The 19,709-nt window shown below is 38.6% G+C and overlaps 1 protein-coding gene across 3 annotated transcripts; it reads right to left on the bottom strand.

The window, feature by feature from the left end:
• Nucleotides 1-359: 359 nt before the first annotated feature.
• Nucleotides 360-18,816, bottom strand: LOC149004238 (NEDD8-activating enzyme E1 regulatory subunit AXR1-like). Of its 3 annotated transcripts, none has more exons than XM_089168623.1 (15): nucleotides 18,659-18,816; nucleotides 17,994-18,166; nucleotides 17,744-17,907; nucleotides 16,916-17,026; nucleotides 15,240-15,319; nucleotides 14,977-15,127; nucleotides 14,795-14,888; nucleotides 6,721-6,809; nucleotides 5,414-5,487; nucleotides 5,153-5,315; nucleotides 3,834-3,919; nucleotides 1,612-1,695; nucleotides 1,327-1,507; nucleotides 1,132-1,251; nucleotides 360-1,036 (listed from the first exon to the last, which is right to left on the bottom strand). In XM_089168623.1, exons 1-14 carry the CDS (start codon nucleotides 18,694-18,696, stop codon nucleotides 1,168-1,170), a joined length of 1,572 nt encoding a protein of 523 aa, XP_089024749.1. In that variant the 5' UTR covers nucleotides 18,697-18,816; the 3' UTR covers nucleotides 360-1,036; nucleotides 1,132-1,167. The 3 variants fall into 3 exon arrangements, with proteins under 3 accessions (XP_089024749.1, XP_089024746.1, XP_089024748.1); XM_089168622.1 differs by having other exon boundaries at nucleotides 362-1,015; XM_089168620.1 differs by having other exon boundaries at nucleotides 360-1,251.
• Between the last annotated feature and the right edge of the window lie 893 nt (nucleotides 18,817-19,709).

The raw sequence follows: 19,709 nt of genomic DNA, 5'->3' as shown, positions 1-19,709 counted from the left end.
TAGGGGTGTAAACGGACCGGATAGTGGTAACAGCATATCCGCATTCTATTATATTCGGACATATTTGGATAAATATCCTATCAGTTTTCGAACGGATTTAGTCGAATTCGGATGATAATCGGATAATTATTTTCTTAGGTAGATTCTTCTAAATCGGCATGAATACAAATTAAATACAATTTTTTGACTACTTGCTTACATCTTTACCAGTTTATTTGTGAGGTTAAGTCTGAAATTTAAGAATTTAACAACTTTGACAGCTATTTTAGTGGAAAATCTAGAAACATAATCACACATCACAAGTAAAAAATTTAAAATTTAAAATTTAAAAAAAAACCTAAATAAACAACTCAATTGGATAATTTTATCGGACGGATAACAGTAAGAAATAAGTATACCACATCTGCATCCTAATAATCGGACGGATTCGGATACTCCTAAACTGTTGCAAATTTGGAAGCAACTTTCGGTTATCCATTTACACCCCTACTATAAAGTCATCTCAAATGAGCACTAACTTTGTTCCGTCATACTTTTATTGGCACAAATCACTTCACAGCACTAGTGTTTTATTTGGTAACCGGGAAAGAAAAACAAAACACTAGTGTTTCATTTTAAACGAATAAAACTAAATAATTTAAAGTTCACAGTACGTTTGGCCCATTGTTCACAGTATTTGAAAACAGCTGCACATTGTAATATTTTGTCCGCTCACCAAGAAAATCTTGTATTTAGATGTAGAACTTTAAAATCCAAAACGAAAGTTAAAAACAAAGGTCAGTGCTTCATCCGTTTCTACAAAAAACCAACCTTTTAAATCCAGGAAAATTAATGTACATCTCACCCGTTCATATAAATATTGCTATGGCGTCTCTTCCCAATGCTATGGTTCTGTATAACTTTTATGTCTCACCAGTTCTATTTTGCTCTTCCAAAAGCAAAGAACGCCAATGTGACATCCATGCTTTCCATAAAACCAAAAATCTGGGGCCGACCCTTGAGTCTCCACCATAAACTAGAACAAGGAAATCCAACACTAAAATAATAATAAGCCCAGAGGAGAATTCATAGAGAGACCAGGATTTAGAAAGTGAAAACTTATTGACTTCCGCCAGAGAGATCAGGAAATACCAGTTACTTGTGAGGCAATTATTCCGATCTCATAAACTACAAGAATAGCAGCTGAGACTTGTGATCAATGCCATTAAAGATGAAAGTTCCGGACATAGGCACAAATTGTTTTGTAATGAGCTGCAGACAGCAAACAATAAAACATATCAACCACAAAGCATAATAATGAATGCATATTAAAGACAAAAAAAAAACCTTAATAGCCTCTTGTGATGCAATTCCCCCAATGAAGGCAGCAACTGCATGAAGCTCTGCAGCACCAAATCGGCACATCTCATTGATGAGGTCCTCTGTCAAGGTTGATCCATTGCAACCCAAGTCACTTAGTATACCGACAGCAATAGTCTTCAACCGAGATATGTCCTCATCAATTTCTCTACATAGACAAATTGAGTAATGAATTTAGTACTTTCTCCTAGGCATAATTTTTCATTTCCTGGAAAGAGAGAATAATGTTTCTGTGATGTTGATCTTTGTTACCCATCAAACATTCCAGGAAACCTATTGTAGTTGGTTGCAAATCGATCAGCACCACGAAGCAGAATGTACAACCCAACAGCTACGCTGCCATAACCAACGGAAGGCATAGATTATGAACCATGATACATATCTATCAATTTCAGTGAAAGAAACAGAAGTATAACAAAATGAAAAAAAAAAAAAGAAATGATTCTAAATGTTGCTGCTTAAGCTATTATTCGTTTATCAAAAGAGTGACCACCAAGGATAAAACCCCCATAAACAGCTTTTAATCCAACTATTGCATATATCATCTGATTTCCATGTCATTAAAATTTCAAAGAGGAACACTTTCCACCACAGAGATAACTGTTAGCAATGAATGCTCAATAAAACAGCAACAAAACCTATCCCAACTGAATGGGATCAACTACAAAGATCCTTACAAGACATTACATTGGAAACAGAGTAGTAAAGGAGAAGAGGATTACATTATCATCTACAAAAGCTCAGTACTGTTCCAACTAAATGGGATAAGTTAAATGGACCATTTCCCCCAATCAGTTCTGTTTTTTAGGCCATACATGAGACAAGCCATAATCCATACATCTTTCCTCATTCTGTCTCCTAGGGCCATGTTAAGCCTGCCCTAGATCTTTTTGGACCCTTCAGTCTGAATCGAATTACTTCTTCAAACTGGCACATCCTGAAGCCTCCATTGAACAAGACTATTAACACCTCAAAGCTCTCTCATTTTACCCCTTATAGAGGCTACATAAAACCATAGGAAATGATAGGTACAACCCTCTCACAATTGCTTCAAGTTCATGACACACCACATATGCAACCATGTCTATAGGAACCAGTGTCAGCAAAAACAGGCAGCCCATATTAGTTGACTGGAGACCACAAAAAGGTGCCTATTTCAGCCCAGAAGCAGTGTGAGTTTTGAGTAAAATGGATCTTGCTTCTGCAGGGACTTGGACAAACTGTCTAAAATTAAAACTCCAAACCTGATATTCCATACATTAAAGGCTCTATGTAAGGAATGTTCCTCGGTCAAGCTTCAAAGCCTTCCATCTCCAAGTTAAATATTACTTTATGTGAGAACATCTTCCATGTAGAATTAGATTAGCATCATCTAAAATTGAGTTCAAATGAATACGCTCCAAAATAATCATCCATGTTCACAATGTTCCAAGTTAGAGATTCAAAGTCCCTTCTGAGATCTAATGACCAACACAATCTTCCACAAGGGAACTTTTGGCTGGCTGAAATATCTCACATGTAGGCCAAGTGCCACACAACCCCCTATTTTGATGGGTCCAGCAAACAGAAATCTACAGCAACTTAACTGCAGCAGGATCATCCCAAAGAAGGAATGGGTTATACAAGGTCTTGCTTCAATCCCCCTCCCCCCCCAAAAAAAAAAAAAAAAAGAATCTAATTGGGCATAACATAGAAATTGAACATCTGGTGTCAAATTTCCCTTCCAATCCCCCCTCCCAAAAAAACAACCCAGAGCACACAAGATGCATGGTCAGTCATACAGAGGTGTGTGATCTAATGACAATCCAAAGGAACTTGTACTTGAAAGACAGGGTGTGTGATCACCCTTGTGTTATCACCAAGCAAATAAGTCATGCGAGCTGAAAATCTAGATTAAGGAAGAGAGATGAGATGATCTTGGGAGGAAGAAGAGAAGAAAACAGCTCTTGGGACAATAATCCTGTATTCGCTGCTCAACAGCACCAAAACTCATTCAGAAAATTCTCATTTGTTTTACTCATTTCATCTCTAATCGATCGGATATATTAAATACATAGACCTTCTAAAATTCCTAATTTGATTCACAAAAGGACTACTAACCACTCTAATACACTCAGTAAAATAAATAAACTCACTACAAAATTCCATGTAACACTCACCTGCACCAACATCATGCTCACTTTATGGGCATAATCTAGGTTCATTGCATCAATAAACCCAAAGATAAGAAGCCTAAGTTCTACAGAACTCAACCATGGGCCAACATAAAATTTTCTGAGGCCCCAATAGACCCAATAGGACGAGCCTAACTGCATCAAAGAGCCTACTTCGTCTAAAGAACATTTCTAAACACAAATGTGATCCACCCCCAAAACATAATATGGGTCATCTCAGTAAAAAGCAATGAAAGGATCTTCATATTAATCATCAAAAGAACTAGGCAATGTCAAGTACATCAGCAACCATCAGTTCACCTGTAATCTTCATCTGTCAAATACTTTTGTAACTCTGGCAGAATAGGTGAATTGAACTCGTCCTCAATTAGGCGGTATCTACATACCTGCACAATGATGATTCTAATTTAATTTATGGAAAGTCAAATTTTTTTAAAAAATGGAGAGTTAACTTTGTTCAATTTATTCACTGAACATAGTTTTATTCAGGACACAAGTCGAAACATGCAAGGGATCCAAAGAAAAAATGCAACACATATATGATGGGAATATGACAATCTGTTGCTGAACATGAAATTGTCATGGACTAACAAAATTAAAATAAGACTTTCATGGCAAATACAAACTCAGGTGCAAGCTTTGATTAAAATAAGTTCTTTCAGACGCTTGGTAACTCCTAGAAGTGGTTTGAGTATGTAGCCAGGCATACCAGATAGGACAAGACAAATTTTGCCCAAAAAGAAACACCGCCGGGGGGGGGGCAAGTTCTCTCCTTTTTTTCTTTTTTTTTTCCTTCTTCACCAGGCTGAATAAATTACCACTACCAAGCCCCAAGAAGGGGGAGAAAACTAAAGATCTTAGATGAAGAAATACAGAGAGTTACTGAGGAGGGAATCGACGAGTAAGAGGCCAGTGAGTCGGATATTTGATCAGAAATGTTGAGCCATGGAGATACCAAAAAATTTATTGGCTCCTCCCAGGTTGATGAACATGAAACTGTTCTAAGACCATCTTGGCAGTTGTCGTCTGCTGCTTGAAAGGGAATGCCGCTAGTTTGTTAGTTGTTTTTGGTGGTTCTTTGATTGGTGATATTATTGCTAGATAAGTTTCTGGGGCCACTATTTCACATATTTGGTTTGAGTACAATCTTTGCAGATGGACTACCATATCCTACTCTACATATTTGATTTGGAAGGCCATCTATAAAGGCATCAGCTCAAAGATCTACTTGCTCCACCTCAAACCCTTAGTTGATACCCCAAGGAACTGATTCTTGTTGTTACCTGGGGTCTAGATCCTTCCTTCATATATTTGCCCATGGCTCCTCGAGCTGTGAGCTCAAAATCCCCCTCCCCCCGCCAAAAAAAAAACCCTATTCTTTCCCTCCCTGGATGCTTGCTTTTTAATGTATTATCTATTCATTCATTATAAAAATAAATAAAATTTTTAAAATTTAAATTTAAATCTTCACAGTTATTCATGCGGTTAGTACGAGGTTCCCACCCCTGAGGGTTTGGTGAGGGGTCACAATGTACAGTGGAAAGCAAGCAAACTTCAATTGTTTATTCAATTTAATCCTTCAATAAATACAGACTACTTCTAACAGCCATAAGACCTACCATGAGCTTTCTAGCATTTTTACAGAAGCTTTTTATGATTATTTTTGGAATCGCATCTGTGTTTCTGCCAATTCCCTTTAAAATACTCCTCACGCGTTGCTCAACAGAATGATAGTCTGCCTCAGCTTTAGCCTGGTAGATCTTTTGCAAATTTACATAATATCTGCAAGACATTTAATGCAAAGTCTTACTATCATGGGGGAAAAGAAAATGGCAACCCTCTAAACGATTTGGAAAGACACTGCATAGAAACTGATATACTCTGTTAAAGATGTCATATCTGGTATGGATCCCTCAAGAGGTGCCTCTCCATCACCTTCATTTGCAATGAATTCCTGCAGCATGAAGAAAGCATCAGAATAGATTGTTTCTCAAAATATAACATTTAAGAATGGTACCAGGTAACAATATTTTAATTCTTTTACAATCTAACACATGTTCATGCTTACTTTAACCATCAAATTGTAATACAACAAAAAGTGTTACATAATTTGGCAGTGTAAAGTTCTAGTACCATTTAATTAAATTTTAAAAAAATCCAAAAGTATTATTACAAAAGTTTAACATATAAAATTAAACATCACCAAAAAGAGTGTCCCATTGCACAAGGTTAATGCTGCTGCAGGGTCTGGGAGAGCAAAAATGTACACACCCTTAACCCCAAGCTTCAAAGGAAAGGCTTTTTCCAAAGACAATTAAGAATCACTAACCCCAACTCCCAACCCTGCCCCCGCCCCCTCCCCCCTCCCCCCAATTTTTTTTAATACTAATGAAGTTGGTATTTGGAGTTGGGTTGGACTAATTTAGATTGCCTAACAATTCCAAATTGTCTATGGAACCTAAATTTATGAAGTTACAGTTTGATTGGTTGTAGTTGGCTAAATCCAGGCTTCTTGTTATATCCTGGATTCTTCTCCCTCCATTAATCCATCAAAGTGAGGAAAAATAAATCAAATAAGCAGTAACCTAAAAAAAATGGAAGGTGAAATGGTGCCATTCTAGCCTCTTAAAACCGTGGTGATAGAGAATCAATGCTTAAACAGTACAAAAGGTATCCTAGGTATAACACCTTACATCATTACAACACTGTTATGGCAGCAGTTCCATAAACCACATTAAACGCAAATAATAGGTTGTTAAACAACTGGGGGGGAAATAGATAGTACGGATATTATCAAATCTCAATAGATAAGAAACCCACATAACAGAAAATGGATTGCTTCTGCTCAATTGCCAGGATAATTGCTTCCGCCAAATAGGAAAGAGCATCCCTAAAAGGAAGACAGGGAAGCAAACAAATACAGAAGAAAAATAAGAATAATATGCTTTTTTGAGAAAACCATGTGAAAGGGATCCCATGTGATAGCTGGAATTCACCATACGTAATATATGTTTCTAGATCCCAGTGCTTCTAATTGACCAGTTTGAAAAACCAGTCTTAAGACAATCATATAAGACAAATTAATGACTCAAAATGCAACACAGAAGGAAACACCTAGATATGCTATGATTAGTGTTACCATACCATGCGGAGTTTTGTTTGCTCATTAGCTATAAAGTCCACCCACCTTTAAAGCTGCCACCATCACCCAAAAATCTGATGAAGTAGAATCAACTTCAGCAGCACTATCATCAATTATTTGGCGGAGATTTGATCCTGGAATGCAGACAAGGGAAACTGGTTAAAAATCCTCTAGCGTGTGGACTTGATACACATGAAACTATTTGTCCCCCAAGCATCACAAAAACCACCATGTTATAGTATTAGCTCTCAATGTCTCTGAAACAGAAAAGAGAGAAAAATTTCCACAAAAATAAAATAACGGCTGTTTTGATTTCATAGGGAATAGACTTATTTTTACATGTTCACTTATGACAGGAAAAAATATAGGTCTAAATAATAGTTATTACAATTAAGGAGGGATGTTAAAATTTATGAATCTTCTATGTATTGAGTAATTTCAGATGAATCAATTTACGATTTTATAATTTTAAAGTTCTATTTTACTCTAAGAAAGTGAAGTTTGAAGTCCTAAAAACTTAAGATGAGACATGTATTTTTTTTGGATGAATAAAAAAAATGTATTAAAAGAACAGAAACACACATACATCAAGGCAGAAATATAGCAAATCTAAAGAGAACAGACAATGTAAACTGGGGCAGGACCCAAAGAAAGATGGGCCGAACAGAGGCCAAAAAAGAAACTATTTTGCGGATTTTTTATTTTTCTTCTTTTTCTTGGAGGACTTAAGATCAACCAAGAAGTCGTCACCGAATGGGTTGTGCCCTTTAGTACGATGATTACTTCTACACTCGGCACGATCAAGATCATGCACCGGGGGGGGGGGGGAGAAAGGAGAATTAGAAGCGTGCTCTATAGGGTTTAAATCACAGGCCAAAGGTTTGGTAGAGCAAGCAATGGCTGATGACAAGAAAGAGGGGCTGGAGGAGGAAGGGTGAGAGGTGGGGGGAGGGGGGATTTGAGGAATGGGCCGAGAGGTCCCGAACAGGGGAAGGGGGAGAGTGAGGAGAAGAGCAGGGTTTAATAAGATTAGGCCCATGGGCCATGGGCCCAATATGGAACACTTAGGGGAGGGTAAAATGGGCAACTTAAGTTGATCATGGGAGAGAGGAATTTGAAGTGGCGGTGATTGGCTTCCTAGAATCGTTAACCAAAATGGAAGGGTGGAGAGGCAAGAGAGGGCAACGGAGGTCTCAACGGTGGGGTTTCACGGAAGAGGAAGGGCGATGCTCGAGGGGCAAGGGTGAGTTGCGACGACTCCTGTAGAGACTGGGTGAAGGAAGGAGAACCTTTGGTAGCTGTGGAAGGAACAATACTCCAAGCTTCGACAGGGGAAGCAGAGGCTTTGACTGAAGTGAATTGGCAGAAATCCACAAAGGACTTCTCAACCTGGGGAGCTATGCAAGGAGTTGTCGCTGTCTGAGCAGGTTTTGGTCTAGTTCTACATCTCCAGTAAGTACCGGCTACCAGCAGCGAGCGAGAATCAGAAGGCGCTAATGTTGATGATGAAGGAGCAGCCTGAACGAAGACGGCGGTAACTGTGGGTGCTATATTTGAGGATGAAGTAGCAGAAATTTCAGAGAGCTTAACGTGAGAAATTTCTTTAATTGGAGCAGAGATCATTTCCCTAAAAACAGCAAGGGGTAAAGGATCTTGAACAGCAGCAGCAGCAGCAACAACTTCTTCTAGGTCTTAAGCAGCAGCAGCAGCAACGGTGCCTTCTTGGCCTTGAGCAACAGCGGTGGCAATAGCCTCTTCTAGGTCAGCAGTAGCGGTGCCTACCTGGTCTTGAGCAACAGCGGTGGCGACAGCCTCTTCAGGGTCAGCGGCAACGGTGGTGCATGAAACTTCAATCGAGTATTTTTCTAACTTGTCGATGATGAGGCTATCAGGAATCAGCATAAATTCTTTAACAGATGATGTCGATGGAGCATTCAAGATAGCAGAAGAACAAGAGGCAGTCTCGTGGCCAAATTGCCAACAAAAGATGCATCTGGATGGAACCCAATCATAGACAATGACTTAGACTATAGTTGAGCCCATTATCATCAACAATGGAGATGGAGGATGGGAGAGGATGAGCAGTAGACACTTCAACATAAATGCGGGCATAGGAGAGCCTTTTGAAGTTCAATGTTTTATGATCAGAGCGGATAGGTCTTCCAATGGCAGATCCGATGCAGCTGAGGCATTCAATGTTCCAGAAATCTAGAGGGAGACCGCGGAGATTTATCCACAGGGGAATGTGCTGAAGTAGACCCTGTGGAGGGGCATTGAAGGATACCATGGCCGGAGGAAAATAGGGGATTTACCAACGAACCAAGGGGAACCCTCAAGAGCACAGGCTTTGCAGTCAAAGGAACGGAAGTTGAAGAGAAAGAAGCCAGAGTCGAGAACGAGAAATTCTGAAGATTCTAATGCTTTCCATTGCTTGGATAGAGAGGTTTTTACGATACCAGCAGGGGGGAGCAGCAGGGGGAGGAGGGCCAAGAAATTGTCCAACAATGGCTAATTACCAAAGAAGGATACTCTCCTTTGTAGCAAAGGCAAGGCAGTGAGCAGTGAGCAGTAGGGGTAGCCAATGAGGGAGCAATGGGGATGAAAGAGAGGTTGTAGTCATTGATGATGGAGTTAGAGGTGGAGGAGGTGAAGAGGGAAATCCAAGGTTTAGCAGGAGAGATGGAAGGGAATGGGTTAGGGGTGCAAGAGGGGTTCAGCGGGTCATTGGAGGGATCAAGGGGGTGGGGAGGCCATCAAGCTCTACGAAAATGATTTCGAATGAAGAGAATTGCATCTTCTCTCAGATGAGATATGCTTGTTGTACACAAGAATCTCTAACTCTAAGAAATATATATATTTAAAATTAACTCCCAATGTCTCTGGAACAGAAACAAGGGAAAATCTCCTAATGAAAGAAACTACAAATGTTTTTCTTTTATGTAGGATGCACTTCTCAATTTTATGTGTTTACTTCTAACAGGGAAAAATATAGGGTCTAAATAAACGTAATTACAATTAGGGGGATGTCCAAATTTATAACTCCTGCAAGCATTAACTTGCTAAATTCAGATGAACCATTTTAGGAGATTCTTATTTTGAAAGTCCTATTTTGCCTTAAGGAAGAAAAGGAGTGCAAAAATAATTAAGCTGAGGTTCATGTTTCTCTTACAGAAAAATCTATGTAAAAAGTATCTATTAAACTGATGGAATGAAAACTGACCTCTCCTTCTTGTTCTTCTTTTGAAAGTTAATATCAGTTAGTACTGTTTACAGTCCCACAAAAGTATCTTGTTTAACTTATTCTATTCTTTTAATTCCAGTTTTCCCTAACCTTTACTCACCTCCTTTCCTTGCAGTTCACCCCTAGAAACCTGAAATGATATGCTAACCTACATCAACAATTGCAACTTGAATGTGTGCCTTCAATGCTCCAGAGTTTCCATCACAGTTAAAAAATCCCACACTACCTCTCTTGATGATGCTGAAACCATTGTTGTCGGGGTGCAAAGGTGAGCGAGGCCAAGTGATGCAACCAGACCCAGCAAGCATGGGGCCCATCAAAACTTGGACAAAAAACAAGGCCCAATTGGCACACCCAGTAGCTGACCGAATCCTCAAAAGAGCAATTTGGTCATTTTCCCACCCCCCTTTGAACACCCAAGGGTCCAGTAAATTCCAGAATAATAGTATCCTATATCTACTTTTTGTTTTCTATTGGATTAGTAAGAGTCCTTATCTGAGTAGGAGTCCTAGTTGGAATCCAATTTTCAAGTACGATTCCTTCTGGGAAGTTGGTTACTTATTTTCGCAAGTTACTTTTGATTAGGAGATCTATAGACTCCTTTCTAGTTTGTTTTATTAAGTAATTGAGTTGTAACGGGAATCCCAATCCAAAGTGGATTCCCCAAGTCGAGTCCAAGTATGTTTCTTCAATTAGAGTCAAAAAACATTGAAGAGTGATTGAAGGGTATTTGAAGTCGTGGGTTCCAAAGAGGGACTCCAGGATTTGATTGCTTCAAGATTTCTACAATTCTCTCATTCTCCTCCTCCTAAATCCTGCAGCAGCCTTGTGACAGCATCTTCATCAACTTAGAGCAAACCAGTCCACTCTCCTCCAAGTGAGTACAATCCCCAACCCCATTCCCAGCCCAATTCCCCTCCCTGCCTCCATTGCAAGTTTCCCACTCTCCCTCTCCTTCTTGCAGGCAGTAGCACCCTCCCTTCTCATTAAATCCTAAACCCTCTATCCCATTCCCCCTACCTCCCCACCCCTAGGATCTTATCTCTCTCGTCTACCCTTTCCTACTTCTAAAACCAATTACAGCCCATCCTAGTTGCAGAATTTTCCTGCACTTCATCTTCTTCATCAAAACCCTAAACCCTTATTCCATTAAAACCCTTACCCCTTACTCAAAGCCTAAGCCCTTTTAGGACTAGCACCCACCCCCTCTACCTTTGACCCCACCCTACCCTAACCCTAGCCCTAGAAACCCTGGAACGATAAAACCCTAAAAATACAAAGCCCTCCTCTAGAATTCAACCAATTCCCAATCTGGCAGAACCGTATGTCTTATTCCAATTGACCCTAGACCTACCCTATACCTTGACTTAAAGAATCGGGATCCAATTCAGCCTTGCCGCAGGGTTCCTGTTGAGTTATGGATGGAGTTTTAGTTGCCGTCCATTGAATTTCAGACCCGGACAGTAAAGTTTCAAACCCCAATTGACCCATTGTGAGGATACTTGAAGAGATCAACTGCAGACCACTAATTCCAGACCTTGGCAGTAGGGTTATAAGCCCAAACCCCCCTTGTCCTTTGAGATTTGACCCCAAACAGCAAGGTATTCAACCCAATATTGACTGCTGCTTTCTTAGAAAATATCAGGGTTACATCACCAAGGTATTCAAGGTGAGAACCATATTTCACAGTTGTATACCTTACATGTTCTAGGTACTTTCCCTGTTCCGAGTACAAGTTTCCAATATATCCAGTATTTTCTTCATCATCTAGATACGGGTGCAAGGAAACAAAAGACACATCAAGGAACACCATATTGTTAGGCAACAATTTGACAATTGTGGCTAGAAAACAGATAGTTTGTCATAAATAAATAATTTCTTTGAGGTCACAATCACATTTATTTCAAACTATCTCCTCTCAACAGCCTCCACTCACAAGTCATGACTCCACCTGTTTTCTTGACCATACATTATAGACAAATTTGTCACTTCATGAACCTAATAAAGCACAGAGCCCGACTCAGGTCATTTCATTACCTTCTCAATTGTTGACATTTCCGCTTCAAGAAGCATGTTGTCACCATTGATAGAAATCTAACATGGATTTTTACTATGATTATTACACTACATGATACTGACATGTAAAATTTATGCAAACGAACATACCAAGGGCAGAAGAGATGCATCACTTATTAGAAAATTCAATATAGGTAAGCATATCCACTATGCAAATCTGATCCAACATCCAATGGACATTTTATACAACTATCCAAATTCGATTTAGACGACTTTCCAATTTAATCGTAGAAAATGAGTATTCAACAAAACAAACAAAAACGTATTTCACTGTTAATTACCTAACAATAATATTATGCATCTTAAATTTAAATATATATATATGAGAAAACTTTGTTGTAATGCAAGAAGAATATAATCATACTTTATTGCCCATAAAAAATAACTCTCTTTTTTCGATGGAGGTAAATCCTATAGTTTCACATGAAAACTGGGATAGATACAGGAGTGATAAATTTCAACTTTTTTAATTTCATTTTTATTCCAGCAATAAAATACTTTTTGGAATAAGAGAAATGGCAAAACAAAGTTTATAAGCTATTTGTTCACCGTAGGGGTGCAAGTTTGGCCCTGGCGGCCTTGACCCCCCTAAGCCCGCCCGAGCCCGTAGGCTTGGCATTTGGCCCTGGGTTGGGCCTTTTGCCACGGGCGGCTTCTCCGGCCCGTCTCGATTTTTGCCCCGACCCGGCCTTGTTTTGCCGATTTTGGCCGGTCTTGGCCCGTTTTGCCGGTCTTGGCCCTTCTGGCTCGATCTTGGCCCCGATCCCGCCCCCGTCCCGCCCGATTTCCCCGTCCCGACCCTTCTGCCTTGATTTGAATCTGACTCGGACCCTCCCCCCTGGGGTTATTGTAATACATATGGTGGATCTTCCGTGTCAATTTTAGACATGATCATGTTTTGTAGATTATAATAAATTATAACCTCATTACCAATGTAATAGCATCTATTTGATTTTGGCCCCGATCCGACCCTAATTTTGGCTCTAATCTTAATATTAATTTGCGATGATCTGTACTCTCTGAATTTTACCCCGATCTTCATACTAACATTGATATGAGTCTTGATTTTGACATTTAGTCACTTTGATCATATTAGACTATAAATTCACTTTTTATATTATTTTTAAGGTAATTTTTATTTTTCCAACAACGTCATTTTTAGTTCAATAAAATATGGATTTTGTTTTTTGACTAAGGCGAGATAATATATTATAATAATAAACTATTACATAAAGATTAATATCTAACAAATCTATACCCCATCTTCTCATCATGAATATCTAACAAATCTTGTGATATTTCAAATTTATTAAACAAATAGCTATGTTTGTAACTAAACATCATTTTCTTTAACTATGAAATACTTTTTTTTTTTGTTGAATACTAAATTATCGTCGATTTACTTGTTAATAAGGTTTTGAATATGATTTTTTTTGTATTGAATAAGATATCAATTTATTGACGTTGTGAATGAAAATATACTTACCTAAGGCTTAGTTCTTGACTTTGAAGATAATTTTCATTTATCGATTCCTTTTGAATTCGAATCTCGATGTTTCTAAGTTTACAAAGAGTTTGTGTGACATTCTCTAAATTGACTTGACTTTCAAATATGCCTAAATTTATTACAATTCTTCTCTCTACTTATTCTATTTCATGAATAATTTTAACTCTTTGCTGCGGAGAATACCAAAGGAATAGAGAGAGAGAGAAAGAGACTTGGGGGCTTATTTGAGTGAGTTTGACCATTGTCTTGGCTAGAAATTAATTGAGAATTGAGATAAATCTTTTTTTTCTTTTCCTCGAGTTTACATATGATAACCATAATTTTCATCGAATAGCAAATTAAAAACCCTAGAAATTTGGATTTATCTATTTCTCTAAAATCTAAATGGGTATAAATAGTTAAATACATATTGAATATAAGTTTTGGATTATTTGTTGACATCTTTACTATTTTATTTTCTAGAACTGAGTTTGGAATTTAAGTATTTAATTATTTTAATATGTATTTTAATTACTACCTGTCTTACATTTGATATTTACGACCAAAGATATGGCCAATTAAAGCTAGGGACAAGGCCAATTAGGGCCAGGGCCAATCAGGCTGGGCGGCTCGGGATAGGGCCAATTAGGGCCAATCAGGGCCAGGGCCAATCAGAGCTAATTAGGGCCAATCAGGGCCAACCCATCCTGACCCGGCCCAATTAGGGCCAATTAGGGCGGGAATGGGCTTGACTTGGCCCTGTAGGGCTTAGGGCCAAGGACAATAATCATTGGCCCTGAACTAGGGCCAGGGCGGGAATGGGCTCAAATTATACCATATAGGGCTGGGCTTGGGATTGCAAAAGCCCGGCCCAGCCCGGCCCAGTTGCAGCCCTAGTTCACCGCAACAACTTGTTGACACTAAATATTTACTCATAATATTAAATTAAAACAAGTATCAATATCCCAATTCAAATATCATTATCACCACTACTAAAAAGCATCCAAATCCATAAAAAGATATCTATCCATATAAATATCAGAATGAAGGAATAAAAACCCGCATTCTCCATTTAAATCCCATAGCTGTAGCAATCTCTGACCTATCAAAGCCATGCTTTTATTGTGCATAAGGCAATGAATCCACTGAATGGCTGGAAATAACAAGATTTGGACTAGAACACTTATTTTACACATGATGTCATTAAGCATAGGATATCCATTGTATACAGATCATGTAGAAGTCAGCACACCATGATCACGGATTAACTTTAAAGTTCCTGCATAAGATTCCAACGCTCATGATTATATACTCACCAATTCCTCGAGGAGTGAAGACTTTGAATGCAGCCTCGATAGCTTCTTTGTAATTATCCTCATCCAAAGCGATCATCCTGGCTTTCAGAAGATCCTACAATATTCCACTCAAGCAGAATAAATAACTTGAAAAATAGAAAGAAAACAAGACCACAAGTCAAGTTGGAAGAAAATATGGGAACCTTGAACTCCTTTTTTTCTTCCCTAGTCGTTGGAAGGCAACCACCATGTTTAGAGGCCCAGTCATCTGCCATCTTAACAAGAATGACAACGTATGGTATATGCTTATGGACCACAGGATCAGTCACATTTATGTCAATGGTTTCAGCAAACCTGTAGTAGGATATACAGTCAGAAACTCAAAAACCAAATCCATAGTCATGGTTGGGGGAAGCCACCATAATTGAAGTTGTATTTGAAGGAAAATCAACACCAATGATTATACCGCTTCAGCTCAGGCCAGGGATGGTTCAGTCTGAGATCATCCAGAAAATGATCAGGCTTTGACTCGATCACATTGTGTTCCTGCCATTCACGAGTCGAAAAATTGATGCCTACTTCATACATTTATTGACTTTTCTCCTGACTTTAAAACTAATTATAGCCTAACTTTTTAAAGAAACTAATCATCATATACAACAACAACAACAACAACAACAATAAGCCTTGTCCCAACTAAATGGGGTCGGCTAGATTGGATGCTAAGATTGGATATGATGATTAGTTTCTTTAAAAAGTTAAATTCAATGCAGCAGAAAGATGGATGCTAAGATTGGATGAATGGTAACACTAGGAAGGAAAAGGTAAGGAGTGATCATATTAGTGATGGTATGGGGTAGCTCCAATAAATGATAAGCTATGAGAAAGTCAACTGAGGTGACACAGCCACGTTCAAGGGACACCCTTAAATGACCATATACCAAGAAGCTTATTTAATCAAAGATCAAAGGAATTAGAAGACTTAGGGGCAGACCTAAAGTAACCTTAAGAGAAGTGGTGACAAAGGAAATGGCTTAGGCCATGTATCTAGTATGACCTCAAATAGAACTGATTGGCAAGGATCCAATAGCTAACCCCAAATAGTTGGGACAAGGCTTGTTGTTGTATGCTAGCTTGGCACAACAGTTTTCTTTTAGCCTCATGAACTAAACTCTGGTTTGATTTTAAAAGCTCAGCCAATATGTTTTGCAGTTCTTTTAAGTAATCAATAATTAATACCTGCTTCTTTCTCAAGAGTTCAAGCTCTGCCTATGAAGCTTCTGGGCTTTTTCCTACATCAGCACAAAATGCTTGCCAGACTTAAAGCAAGCAAGCTGAGCCCAAGCTGAGGGCAAGCTTAAAGAGTTATCAGCCCAAGCCAATCACAGAAGAACTCAGCCCAGCTTAGGTTGTTCAAGTAGAGAGGGAACAAAACCATAGTAATATCATAGTTGTCAAGGGCAGTGCCTAGGCATCGCCAAAGCACCGCCTAGGCTTCGCCAAAGCACCGCCTAGGCTTCCAGGCTAATTTAGAGGGCCCAGGCAGTTGCCACCTTGTTGTAGGCACCTTTTACTAGTTTAACAGGTATTGGACCAAAATCAGGTACTTAGTTAGGCTAAATATCATATAAGAAACTGCTTCTGTATTTGATCTTTCATTTACTTAAGATACTATTCATAAAGAATGAAATATCCCTATTTGAATCCAATAAAAATAGTTACAAGAAATCCAAACAAATAAAAAACGTTAATCCTCAGGTATAGCCTGTTCATGTTAGAAAAGAAAGGGGAAAGGAGATGTACACTTAAATCGCTATATCCGAGTCGACTCCTCCTTGACAGGTGCCTTACCACCTAAGGGCTTCGAGTTCGACTGGCCTAAAACGCCTTTGATCACCTCGGACCCATGACAACTATGAGTATTTTATATAAAGCAATTATAATCTGCACATCACCCAAGTCAAGGATATTGGCCTTCCACAAGTGGAAAAAATTTACCATGCAGATATGGCAAACCCAACCACTTATTTGTCCTGGAGTTACTTACTTACTTTATCACTTGGAATGCAGCATACAGAGTTACCATTTCAGAAGTGCAAAAATAGTGAAATATGCCAAACTATAGCACTTATATCACATTACCTTCACACTAATCCGAACAAGCCCAGTTAGGCCATATGAGCGTGCAAATATTAACACAACATTTGCCTGCCTGCAGATCCTATCCAACTTCAGCATTGAAGTTTCCACCAGCTGACAATGCAATAAGATGAATTCCATCAAAGAAGTTGCCGTCAAACAGAACAAAGATAACAAAAAAATGCTCTAAGAAATTTTCGAATAAAAACTTATCGGCAAAAATACAAAGGGAAGTCAAGTATCAGGAGGCTAATTTATACATAATCAGAAGATCCAAAACAATACAACTGAGAAGAGGAAGGTTATAACGTATCATTTTCAAGCCCTATCTGCAGAATTTTAATTTCAATTTGAGAGCTTTATCTCATCCAGTAAATCAAAGCATGTTCACCAAAGTTAAGAAAATTTTATGGAAAATATGCCTAATTATCCAATTTTGTCTAAGTTATCTCCTATTTGAGCTATCAGAAGAAACAATTGTATGTTAATGCCAGAATAAAAATTAATAAAATCCTAACATATCGCACTAGCCAAAGACCAAAATTAGACACAGTTCATCTCCATCTGGAAATCGATTGTGTTTGGTTCATTCAGTTAAAGGTAGTGCACCTGTATCAATCCCCAAAATCTAAAATTGGAGAAGCAGCCAAAACAAAATCGAACTCAGAAAACTGTAAAGAATATTGACCGACTACCAAAGACCAATAAAAACACCAGATGCCTTGGAGATGCAGGAACTATCTTTACTAATAAGAAGTCAGCAATATTTCTGGAAGGCTTCACCAGTAGATTTATGAGAAATGATGGATGTTTAACACTGTGATTATGTACCTGAGTTGCAACAACCAGGGTGAACTGTGAAAAAAAGGATGGGTTCGTCTCAATTATTGCCTCTGGGGACTCCTCTATGAATTTGGCCTTAACAGAATCATTCAGCTCCTGCAAAAAGGCACATACACATTTTGCTTTTGATTGCCCAATGCTTGTATCATCCACTGTCAGCATCATGCACCACATTAGAACAGATAGAGAATGGAAACATACAAATTTGACAACATACATAAATGGGATGAAATTATACCCATAAAGTTGTTTCCAAGGTCACTTGCTTCAACCTTAGATCCATCTATAACAGTGATACTCCCGATTCCACCAAGGACAAGATTTTTAAGTGTTTCCGATCCAGTGGGACCACAATTCAGTAAGCAGATGCTGGCTTTCTCCAGTGCTGCCTGTCCTTGTTCTCCCCAGATCCTGCAATTGCAATTTCAAAGGACGGTAAAATTATTTGGAATGGGCCAAATAACAGACCTATGATAGCAGATACAGATTTCTTTTTCCTTTTTTAATATCTTTCAGCTCTTCGCCATCACACTCATCTGTGTAATGTTGCATACATTATAATAGCCACAAAAAACCTATTTTTCTAGTCAAGTCAGTTTCCCGATGTCATTATATACCTATATCGAACATCTTAAAGCAGTGCTCACTCTAATTCACACCAATCGCAGGTTCATGGAGGCTGGAGACTAATTCAAGAGGGTTCAAAAATCAAACCAAAACCATTTTTCTGTATAACCTAATCCTAATGAACTAGAAAATGATGGATTATAGTCAAACAGAACAGAGTTGGTATTTGCTTGAAGTTTACAAACAGGTAACAAGTCTAACGCTAGGGCGAGATGGAGAAGTAGTGAAACACTCTAGGGTACATTGTTCATTCAAAAACAGATGGCGGGAAAGTACCTGAGCTGACGATCGTATTTGGTCTTCGGCTCCGCCATAGTTCGACTCTCTGTGACAGAATTGTTGAAGAAAGACTGAAGCTTGACCAGTTGGCTCAGTGCCAAACAGCCTTTCCCCTCCTCCCTGAGCTTGTCTGCGTGATGGTAACGCAAGGAATCGTGAAGGGCATTGGCATTTTCGTAATTTCGTAACCATTACTTTTACTGTTTTACCACGTAGCGTGGAGGAAGCAAATTACGGTTCGAGACACCGTGTGGGACACTTTAAAACGGTTTATAAAACCGGGAATTGGATTAGTGAGTTGTGCCGGTTCAGGTTGGAATGGTTTCTGATTTGACATGGTTGGTTCTTGCAAAGAACCCTGGTTTTTTTTTTTTTTTGGGTATAGAAAGATGAAGAAAGTCAGAACACCTAGGGCATAAGTTGCATTTTAATCAAAAGCGTTATAACAATATCACAAATAAGATATGAGAGAGCTTAACCAAGCACATTGATTAATTGTTCACTTACTAAATACTTGGTCATGGTTTTAAGTCTTAGAAACAATTTATTTGGACGTTCCTCCACCAACCCAGTGACACACCAACCACACCCTTTTTGTCCATAAAGTCAGCTAATCGGGTACCTTTAAAGGTGGACAGACTATTTCGTAAAACAGAAGTACAGTTTGGCATCAAATTGAGCTGTCAAATTCTCAATTTTAGCATAAAGATCCGATTCCTCTTTGGATCCTTCACTGATAAAGATCATATTAATTTAATTTAAGTTTAAGGCTTTGAGGAAAATAACGTCTTTGTGCCTCATAGGCTGGTGGTTAGTATAGCAACAACGAAACTCGTTGATATGCCATTGTATTTATTTAAAGATTTTCATAGATTTTTAATACATGTATTTTATTTTTTCATATTTGGTAATCAATGCATGTATTATTCTTCTTCTTTTATCTTTATATTATCATCATCAACTAGTCATAGCGACTGGGAATGTGTGTACATACCAAAACCAAATCCCACGATATTGTCCGCTTTGGAGATAGCTCCTATCATGGTTT

The sequence above is a fragment of the Hakea prostrata genome, chromosome 9 (assembly GCF_041222555.1).
Source record: "Hakea prostrata isolate BN-2017 chromosome 9, UWA_Hpros_2, whole genome shotgun sequence".
Lineage (NCBI taxonomy): Eukaryota > Viridiplantae > Streptophyta > Magnoliopsida > Proteales > Proteaceae > Hakea > Hakea prostrata.
The sequence above is the reverse complement of the archived record's forward strand: the minus strand, read 5'-3'. Positions and strand labels throughout refer to the sequence as shown.